Source organism: Notothenia rossii (genome assembly GCF_949606895.1).
Source record: "Notothenia rossii genome assembly, chromosome: 3".
Classification (NCBI taxonomy): domain Eukaryota; kingdom Metazoa; phylum Chordata; class Actinopteri; order Perciformes; family Nototheniidae; genus Notothenia; species Notothenia rossii.
Genome location: NC_136901.1, coordinates 43,682,685 through 43,693,785, shown reverse-complemented (window position 1 = coordinate 43,693,785; position 11,101 = coordinate 43,682,685). Strand labels below are relative to the sequence as shown.

The window sequence follows — 11,101 nt, the reverse complement described above, 5'->3', positions numbered from 1 at the left end:
AAATTCTAACACTATCGTCTATTCCTTGACTTCTGAGTGAAACGTCACGGGTTTAAGGGATAGTGGATAGGAGAATTCAAAAGGACTTAGGAGCAGAGACTGCGGTACTTTAGAGAATCCGACTGCACTTTCACTATCCAACGTGTTTATGATGCGCCAGCGGACGTCATGAATGTGCGTCTGCTGCTGTGGGGAAACTATGGAAACTACAGTTTTCTATACAGCGGACTACAACATGGATGTTTAATAAGAACGAAGGACTACTGTGAACTCATCTAGAGACTATGCACCGTGCTCTGATGTTGTTGTTTTATGCTTTATGAACGTGGACAACAGAGAAACATATTCTTCATGACCAAAGTTGGAATTTAATTAAAAAAGGAAAGTGGAAACGTCCGGTCCACATTAATACAAATGATCCCAATACGTATGATTGTATGAAAATATCTTAAAATCAGTACAAATGTATTTATTATAAATAACATCTATCACTTTGTATATCACCATTCAAACATCTTTTAAAAGTTGAACAAACCCCACACAGCTCAGTAAATGTGAAATGTTGACTTTATTTGATAATTTCAGTAAAAACTAACGTTCATGTTTCTCTTTTTTATTATAATACTGATGAACGTTAAAAAAAAAAGCACTTTGGCAACTTACCACATACGTTTTAAAATGCTTAATAAGCACCGTAACTTTCATGATATAATTTCTCCGTCATAATCGGTTGTTTCCGTGAACGGCCGACTGTTGTGTGACGGCAAATGCCGCGGCTGCAAGGTATTGTGGGGCAGCATTTTCTCCTCTCATTTCGGTAAGGGAGGTCCAGTGGTTCCTAAGCTAAAGGAGGTTATAAAGGAAGTTTGAAACCTCCTTTCCTATCATCTAGAGCAGTGGTTCTCAACCTTTTTCCACCAAGTACCACCTGAGAAAATAGTTGGCTCTCCAAGTACCACCATATGACCAATGTTAAAATACAGTCTATGCAAAGTTCATGCAGGACTCGGAGGCAAATGTATTCATAATAACATTATTTATTGTGCTCTCTCTCTCTCTCTCTCTCACTCACTCACACACCACAAATGAGAATATAAAGAACAAAATAATAACTTATTCTCACACAACAAATGTCAACTGTAGACAGACACATGTCATTTCCTGGACCTATACCAAAGTGTGAATGTAGGCCTCCTGCAACAACCCACATCGTAACAGAAAATGTCCTATTGGGAATTCAGTTCCACAATAATAATGAAGCCTCCAGGAGCAGATGAGCCTAAGGGCAAATAGCTCATCTTCAGTCTGCTGATGTTTGCTATTGCCATTTCTGTGGCGGCAAAGTAAAAATATAAAAAAATAAAAATAAGAAAAAAGATAACAATTAAGGACAAGTGTGCTTTTTCAGCTTTTGACCTCTCTCGAATTCTTTGAGCAAATGCCTTCTTCCTGAGTCACTTCTCTCCTCCATCACAGCGGCTGTGCAAATCACTTTTGCGTTGCTTGCGGAGCCTGCGCTTGTGCTCGGTTGATGACTGTCCTCCTCCTCATTCACTTGTTCACTTTCACTGGTAATATTCTCCTCTGTACCTCTCTTCCGAATACCTCCCGTTTTGAGTCACGGTTTTAACATCATTCAGCTTTCTTCTTTCTTTAGCTTGCTTGCAACGTTTGCTAATCGTTCACGGGTAGTATGGTCGTCATTAGCAACGCTAGAAATACACAAAAAAAATGTTTTCGTTTCTAAATAAAAAAATAACAATAGCCTATTAGAACTAATTTAAACCACAGTTTCAATTATCTCAAGCTTATTTTCATTCGTTGTAGTATTTTGATAGTATGATTTATTTTTTAATTAATGTTATTCAATCAAGCCTCAAACTGATGGCACTTGTACCTATAGCCTGTTTTAAATTGAAGTTGTCTGAGGTCCTTACCATCAGCTGCTCTTGCAGTAATAATAGTGCACCTTAATGTCCAAAATGTGCACAATGTAGTGACTGCTTTTCGTCTTTTTGTTTACTTAGTTGTGTTTCCTGTATTTTTTATGTCTGTGTAATGTGTAAAGGTTAAAGGTGGGGTAGGTAAGTTTGAGAAACCGGCTCGAGATACACTTTTTGTTATATTCCATGGAATGCTCTTAATATTCCGATAGCAATGAATATCTTCAGTGCTTTGACTAAAAATAGTCTGACGTCAGTGACGAGGAGCTCCGCCTATATGGCCAACTCTCCACCAATCATGGGAAGGAGAGGTTGCCTGGCATGGTAACAGCATGGTAACATGACGCTCGTAACTCGGCCCCCTCCTTTGCAGGGGGGCGTGGTCAGCTGCAGCGCATGTAAAGACAGGGTGGAGGAGAGGAAAATAGAGCGAAATGAGGAATGGCTAAAATGCATGATCTGTTTGGTATTTAAAAAAAAAAAGTATAAATATACCTTATATAGGTATGGCCCTACAATATATTATTCAAATATAGCATGATAGGTCTCCTTTAAGTAAAAAAAATATATATATATATTCTTTTTAAATATTTGTTTTTAAAATATTTGTTATATGTCAGATTCCTCCACGTACCACTAGCGGGAGCTGGCGTACCACCAGTGGTACGCGTACCACAGGTTGAGAACCACTGATCTAGATAATTTGAACGGAACTTATCATGGCTGCCACTGAGGGACTTCCGGGTCATTTCACTCCGTTAGGAAGGTTCTTAAGCTAAATGGACTATTCGACTTCAGCCTGGTTTTACTCTGCAGGCTGATGAGGGGAAGTGGAAACAGGTGAGCAGGTGAACCAGGGTCATGTGACTGCACTCTGAGAAGTTCAACATGACTGAGAGTGTGGAGACATCTGGTGGACAGAGGGAGGATAACAAATAATGCAGGTTTATTGTGTCATATTTAATATCCATATTCAGCTCCTCTGCAACCTGCAGTCAGTTAACAAACACTGCAGACAATAAATACACAAATTATGCAAATACAATAGATTGAAAACGGCTGAATTTACTATAATTACTATTATTATTGGACAACATTTGTCACAGTGACATACATCTGGTTTCTCTTTCAGGATGAAAAGAACAGAGTTTCTTTAATCAATGCAGATGCAGTTTAAGATAGAAGCCTTTATTGTAATTTCAATTACAAATACAATGAAATTACGAGTGCCCGTACGAGCAGTGCTTAAAATACGCACACATAAACAACACATTCACAAACTATTTAAAAAAGAGACAAGCAACAAAAGACAAAAACAAGAAAAAGAGGAAAAGACAGTTTAAGAACTTTAGTGAACGATTATGGCAGTTCAATAATATGATAAGATAAAAATAATATGTGGCAGTATAAAAGTAGATGTGTGAAAATGACCAGAGGTTTTGATTTCATGATGTGGGTTGCAGAGTCTGTGTGTGTGTGTGTGTGTGTGTGTGTGTGTGTGTGTGTGTGTGTGTGTGTGTGTGTGTGTGTGTGTGTGTGTGTGTGTGTGTGTGTGTGTGTGTGTGTGTGTGTGTGTGTGTGTGTGTGTGTGTGTGTGTGTGTGTGTGTGTGTGTGTGTGTGTGTGTGTGTGTGTGTGTGTGTGTGTTAAGCTCAGAGTGTGTATGGCTTTGGGAAAGAAACTGTTTAGTATGTGAATATGCTCTCTATGGCAGAGCGGTAAAACCTCGTTCAATTATGTGATGAGTTAAAGCAATATTTACAATTACAATGAATCTGAAAACAGTGACACAAAAATAGACTGTGACACGTTTTATAGTTCATGTGTCCTCACAGTCACCTTCACACTTTCACAGGACAGTAAATATAAAACATTTTTAACCACAGACTCAGCGCGATGCAGAAACACCTTTAACTCAGCAGTAAACGACAGCGAGAGTATTTAGAATCAGCCGTGTGTCTGAGAGATGGAACAAGTCGGTTTAACTGTGAAACCACAAGAAACTTTCATATCTTAAAACATAAATGAGCATTTCACTTTGACAACTAACCACTACATTTGTTCTTCTTCAAAGAAGGAACTATTTATTTATAATACTTTATAAACAAATATCAGTGCATTCTTAATTCACCTTTTCATTTAGGTACACCGTGTGAAACAGTTTTTCAAAACTCCATCTTCACCTGTAAAACAAATACAGAACAAATAGGATAGGGGTATTGTAGAGGTAGGCTTTGTTAAAATGTTATATATGTTTTTATATAATTTACGGTTAAGCACGATTATAAATATTTCTAAAGAATAATAATAATCAAGAATAATAATGAGGAATGGTACAAAATCAAATTTTAAGTTGAATGCATGACTCCAGTAAATGGTATGTATGTTAGAAGGTTACCCTTTTGTTCTATATATAATATATAGTTAAACCAACATGTATATAGTTTTATAAAGTCAAAGCACATTATTTTAAACCCTCGTACAACCAACCACACACCCATGTTGTCCAAAGTTGTAAATATTAGGATGTTTAAAATATCTACCATCCATCCAGTATGACTTATAATAATTTAATTTTCAGTCTTACCGGCTGGATTGTAGAATACAAGGCGTCCTCTGCTACGGATGGCTCTGCACTGAAAATAGAGGTTATGATTCTGGTAACTATCATCTAGCAGTCTGAATGTTTTATTGCCAACAAGCACATTGAACATCACAATAAAGCCTTTAAAGCTTTAAAATCAGTTATATTTCTAATCTCATTGAGTCTCACCCTGTTGTTGAGTTTCTTCCGGGCTCAAGGTGTTGTAAACGGCTGTTGGATATGATTGATCCACACCTGAGAGAGACACATAGTTAATCATCTGATAAATACATACAGTATATAAATATTACTAGAAAATCAGGCCAATTGTTTTTCCAATGTTCTGAAAAGGGCCAAAAACATACTTTGGACAAACAGTCCCAAGGTATTTAAAGGTGGGGTAGGTAATTTTGGAGAAACCAGCTCGAGTGCGCTAGAATTTGAAAATACACAACCGGAGAAAATATGCCACTTCCTTACAGAGCCCCTCCTCCAACACACACGAACGTGCACATGACCAATGAGGGCACCAGATAAGTTTGTGCACAGATGGAAGACTGACAGGCAGGTAGGCCACCGAGTTATTTTAGCCGTGCCGGGTAAAATGATTGGTCGTGCTTTTTACAGTACCACGGCTTCCACAGAGGATATCTTTTATGGATTTTTTGTCAAAGCACTTCAGATATTCATTGCTATCGGGATGTTAAGAGCATTCCATGGAATATAACAAAAAGTGTATCTCGAGCCGGTTTCTCAAACTTACCTACCCCGCCTTTAAAGAGGCCCAATTATGCTTTTGTGGTTTCCCCTCTCATGTAGTGTGTTTTGTAGGTTTTAGTGCGTGTAAATGGTCTCCAAAGGCTAACATTCCTGTGTTCCGGAGTTTCTCTCCCAAACCCTTTAACAATAATTGTCTAAAAAGTTTGCCTTTAGATTCCAATTAAATACAAAACTGTACTTGACGTAAATAAGAACAGCATGTAAGGTGAAATTAAAGTAGCACTAACACTGTCAGGTTTTAAGTACCTTTCTTCTTCCTGTTTTTTGATACCACAGCATACGTCATTTGGCCTGAATCCACTGCACTGGCCTCTACTGGAACTAGTACAAAATATATATAGTTTAGCTGACATGACAGATAAATGGACAGACAAATAATAAGACAGAAAAACAGCCAGCGTTTATTAAGAACAGAATATTGTTATGTTTTAATTAGATATGTAACATCCTTTAAACAATTGTTCGTATTTTAATACCACAAATAACTACACTCTAGTTATTGTGCACACTTCTATTTAAAGGTCCTAATATATTAAGTTAAGATCATTACTTTCTTGTGATCTTTATGAAGGATACAACCTGGTTTGTGTTCTCACCTGTGTGATGCTCAGCCGATCCAGGTGCTAACGTGGACTGGCAGAGAAACACTGCAGCATAGTAAAGGAAAAGCAACATTAAAACCAGAAACAGAAGAAGATTCAGACATGGCATAACGAGTATAGAAACTCTTTTCTTCCATGCCTCATTTTGTGACAGCAAACAGAAATGGATCTATTTTTAAGAGGTAGAAAAATCCATACATAAAATACAAATAAAATCTATAGGGAGGCAGACCTTCGCCAAGAAAGACCAAATACCCTCACAGCGTTGAGAAAGATAATTAATGTAATGGCTCAAAATAGAACTGAGTGTTTCCTTATTATCAACACCCAGAATCCTGAATGTCACAACATTTGTTTTTTCATTATTCTTAGGCTTGGGTGTGATGACGTTTAGTCGTCTCATTTAGACACTTGTTAGCAACCGCCATTTTGAAATCCACCAGTGGGATATTTACTGACGTATTTTAAGACTCATTCCTGCAGCTCTCCATAGCCTATAGTAGCAGATTGTTGGTGGATTGTAATCGTACCTCTGTGCCGATAACTTTTGCAAAATCGATGTGTTCCCACGGCCAGCAGCAGAACCATCAATGAAACAGAGACAAAGATCCACGGGGAGAGAGTGGAGGAAGAGTCTTCAGCTGAAACTGAAATAGGAATGATTAAATTAGGAGCAGACGGTAATCACATGTATTTCTTAACATCATTTTGACATGCATCATCAAAGTGATGAACACATTATAAATCAATACGTATAATACTATTAAATAATATATAATATTCTGCAATTTTTGTACTCTAAGTATATTTTGATGCCATTAGTTTTGTCCTATTACTTGTAAAATGTAGTACACGTAATACTGTAGGAGAAGTGGAAGAAATACCCAAGATCTGAGTATTTCTTCCACTTCTCATTCAATTCAAAGATGGAAAGATTCAAAAGGTTAAATGTCATATCATAGACACTACTACGGTATAGTTGTGTATATGATATGAACAACTGGGGTCACAGGTTCCTCAACAACGTAATTATAAGACATAACAAAAAAAAAGGTAACATTTGAATGCAAGTATGTTACTTGTATTAAAACATCAAATATCTCACCTCTGACAGCCAGCCAGCTCTCTGGAGATTCTCCACCATCAGGGATGCTGCACTTGTAGAGTCCTTCATCAGATTTAGAAACCCTGTGGATTGTGATGATTCCTGTAGAGCTGCTCCTGAGGAGGCGGCCATCTTTATAGAAGTCAGCTGAGAGGATGGAGGAAGTTGTCGTCTTGGTTCTGCAGCTCAGAGTCACAGATTCTCCCTCCATCACAGGAAGCACAGGACTCTCCAGGATCACAGAGCCTCCTGAACAACAAAGGTGTTAAAGCCTTTCATAACATTTGAAGAAACTGCATACGTTAATGGCAACAACGCTACAGTCAACAAATCATGAACGCAAAATCTGCCATGAAATGTTTTGGCCCGAATCAATAAAAAGCCCCATTACATGTTTGCCCCATGTTTGTTCAACACTTCACTTTGTTTAGTGTCAAATAGCCTCACATGGAGCACTGAACTCCCTCAGTATAACAGACAAGCCTGGCAGGAAGTAGATCACTCGGAGAGTCGGCGAGATAATCGAAACTCAGAAACGTATAAACAAAATGATGTCTGTCATTACAGTGATTGCTCACTTTGTGTGCACTAGTTTTGACTTATCTCTTCTTTTAGCTTTCTCTTAACGTCTTTTTCGTTTAATTCCCAGAGAAAATCTCTTACATTTCTGATCTCACCTCTGACAGCCAGCCGGCTCTCTGGAGATTCTCCACCATCAGGGATGCTGCACTTGTAGAGTCCTTCATCAGATTTAGAAACTCTGTGGATGTTCAGGTTCTCTGTAGAGCTGCTCCTGATGAGGCGGCCATCTTTATAGAAATCAGATGAGAGGATGGAGGAAGTGGTCGTCTTGTTTCTGCAGCTCAGAGTCACAGATTCTCCCTCCATCACAGGAAGCACAGGACTCTCCAGGATCACAGTGCCTCCTGAAAAACAAAGGTTTTAAAGCCTTTCATAACATTTGAAGAAACTGCATACCTACATATATCGTTGCAGCATTGAACGTTGAGTGTGTTATTTATATAATATTTGTAAAAAATTATTAAAATGACATCAGAGACAGGAGAAAAAACACAATTTGGTTTAGATTTGAAACAACTTGAAACATATCTGTTTGCAATTTTATGACTTTAATCCAATAGTAGGCTATGCTTAATGACTACGCTCAGCTTTGTGCACGCTGTTTGCTTTCATTGCACTTTCTTCATGAATTATGTTCTTTCTTAACAATATTAAGATATAAAAATGTTTCATGCTTAAAAAGTATATGTGTATTATATAGTATATATAACCTTGGCATCATTGCACTTTTTATGTTCTTCTAACAAACATTGTATAGAATCACGTTTATTGCCAAGTGTTTTTTCCACATACAGGGAACTTGTTTAATATTTCATAAATACACACAGAAAGAGATTGTTGCTGAGTTAATGTCAACGTACCGGTGATAATGACGTTCACATAGTTGCTTTTCTTCCCTCCAGCCTCACACCAGTAATCTCCACTGTCCTCTTTATAAGGAGATTTAATGTTGCAATTCAACTCATGAAACGAGCCCCATTTTGAACCATCACAAGTTTCCTTTCCTGCTTTGTTCCACCGTGAAATGTTCACATCAGTCAAACCATCGAAGCCCACACATCTTAAAGAGAAAGGCTCGTATTCAAAGACCTGAAGTCTGGATGGTTCGATCCAAACATCTGCATCTGAAACAGATAAATACATTTGTTGTTGATATTAATATATAGCACTTTAAATAAAGTTATGACCTTTATTTTTTTCCTCATTATTTTTTGGTAAACAAGCTTCTTACCAACGTTCTGTTCACAGAGCTGCAGAAACACCATCATCCCTGCAGAGACAACAGAGACAACCATCACACAGAGTTCTTATATTAGATTTTATTACATTGACTTTATTATTTAAATGTGTCTTTGATAGATACTACTTGAAAAACAACTCACCATTAAAACATAGAATTCACAATAGAGAACAGCACAAATGGCCATTTAGCAGCTATAAGTAATAGCATCTATATTTGCTCTTCTTTATTATACATATATTTAAATATTTAATAATAAGCATAAAATAAAAACAAGTTATTTTATAAGAGATCTCACCTAGAAGATCCTCTACATAAAAAAAATGTCTTCTCATGAATGAAAACATTTGAAACATATTGTCTTTATTCATATGGAGGCAGATTTCTCTCAATATGATGTGTTTGGACAGATCAATAACCCGTGTGTAAATGTTTAAAGACCTCCAAATATTCTAAAAAGGACTTGTAAAATCACAAACTATTCATGAAAGATGTGTTAAAAAACGTATAAAATCAAGCAATATTGACAGAAATCTACCTCCATATTTTCCTTTAGCTAATATAATCTAGTATAATCTTTATGTGAAAAACAGCAGGTAAAGACTCAGTACTCACACAGTGTGATGAAGAGCGCTGTGGCCTCCATGGCGTCTGGCTGCTGACTGAGTGAACCTCACACTGAAATATAAAAAGAAGAAGAGGGGTGCTCTCTTCCTGTGTGGCTCACTAATGAAATGCCTTGTAGCTCAGACGCGTGTCATGGAAGGAAATACGTGTCAGTGGTGGGGTTAATATTAGAGGCTGAGGCCAAAAACTCACATGTGAGAAAGACGACTTTACGTCTTGATGTGCAGAACAGACAAACAAAAAGCATTATGACAGAAAATACATTTTAAATACACACAACTAACATAACAGTGAGTATCACAAGGCTCATTTATTGCTAAAATGTTTGTTGTTTTCCCCGAGAAACATCATTGGCAGTTTTGATTTTGCTTTGTAATCCTTATTATGCACGTGATACCCACTCAATATATGTGTTTATTCATAATAATAATATTAACAATAACATTAAAAGGCAGTTTGAAAAGGTGATTTTAACATAAATAACATCTGGTCAATGACCTGGTCCTTTGTTTGATTTGGTCAGAATAAAGCAACATCTACAATAGACCTGCACATTAAAGTCAAATCTTTCATTTTAATTGAATTCACATACTTAAATAATAATATTTAACAAACTGCCGCCTCTATTACTTTCATCTGTTATGCAGGTGATTGTAGAACTAAATGAGAATAAAAAGGTCCAGATGTACTAATGCATGTGTCTTGTGATTAGCAGTCCCTTTGTTATTAACACAACCTTGATCAGCCCTTCACTTAACCACATGGTACATCAGGCTACCTTAAAGTACTCTGTGTCCAGATACATTTAGTTTTACTGCACGTGTTTGCCGGTTGGTTTTCAGACGCTGGCTGCACGTGAGCTGAGGGGCCCGTCTACCTGTTTCTGTCTGTGGGTTCCTCGTGTGGTATAATTCTGAGAGTGAAAGAAGAAGAAGCTGAAACTGTAACGAGGGGCTAAAGCTACAAGAGCAAGAACAGTGGCCCCCATGTTGGAAACAAGTCTGCTAAAAGTTCACTATCTGTCGGTGGCTGCTAAGGGAAATGACCCACATGCAAACAAGCCAGTGTTTGATTACAAAAAGCTTAAAGACAGACAGAGGCTGCAGGATACTTATACTCTGCAGGCTGATGAGGGGAAGTGGAAACAGGTGAGCAGGTGAACCAGGTCATGTGACTGTACTCTGAGAAGTGAGGAGTTCAACATGACTCTGAGAGTGTGGAGACATCTGGTGGACAGAGGGAGGAAACGCACTTCATCCATTTTTTATTCAGCTAGAAGCTGTAGGCTTAACATCAAAATGTAGTTATTCTACCTGAAAGCATGCAGATCTTTCCATTACAAATAAAGTAGGTTTATATTATGTAATATTCAAAGGAAGGTCACATGATCAGCAACTCTGTCTCCTGAATAGTCAGTTGACTAAAACACTGCAGATAATTAGATATAACAAAAATGATTAAAAAAAATCTTATTTTATCTTATCTTATAATAATAGAACTAAAAACAATTTCATAAGCTTCAGTGATACAAACACATAAAGTGTTTTTGGAGCCTGTCCTGCTAGCTTGTTAAGGACTGTGCTATGTTGGCCACCCTCTTATTAATTGGTGTGTTGGTACAGGGACACGGGCATATCTC

At 37.4% G+C, this 11,101-nt stretch overlaps 1 protein-coding gene across 1 annotated transcript; it reads right to left on the bottom strand.

Annotated features, from left to right (window-relative positions):
• Nucleotides 1-3,068: 3,068 nt before the first annotated feature.
• On the bottom strand, nt 3,069-10,179 carry LOC307033295 (low affinity immunoglobulin gamma Fc region receptor III-like). Its single transcript, XM_079671695.1, has 11 exons — nt 9,451-10,179; nt 8,827-8,865; nt 8,456-8,719; nt 7,691-7,939; nt 7,014-7,262; nt 6,439-6,555; nt 5,903-5,953; nt 5,553-5,627; nt 4,530-4,573; nt 4,074-4,125; nt 3,069-3,223 (listed from the first exon to the last, which is right to left on the bottom strand). Exons 1-10 carry the CDS (start codon nt 9,479-9,481, stop codon nt 4,108-4,110), a joined length of 1,137 nt encoding a protein of 378 aa, XP_079527821.1. The 5' UTR covers nt 9,482-10,179; the 3' UTR covers nt 3,069-3,223; nt 4,074-4,107.
• Between the last annotated feature and the right edge of the window lie 922 nt (nt 10,180-11,101).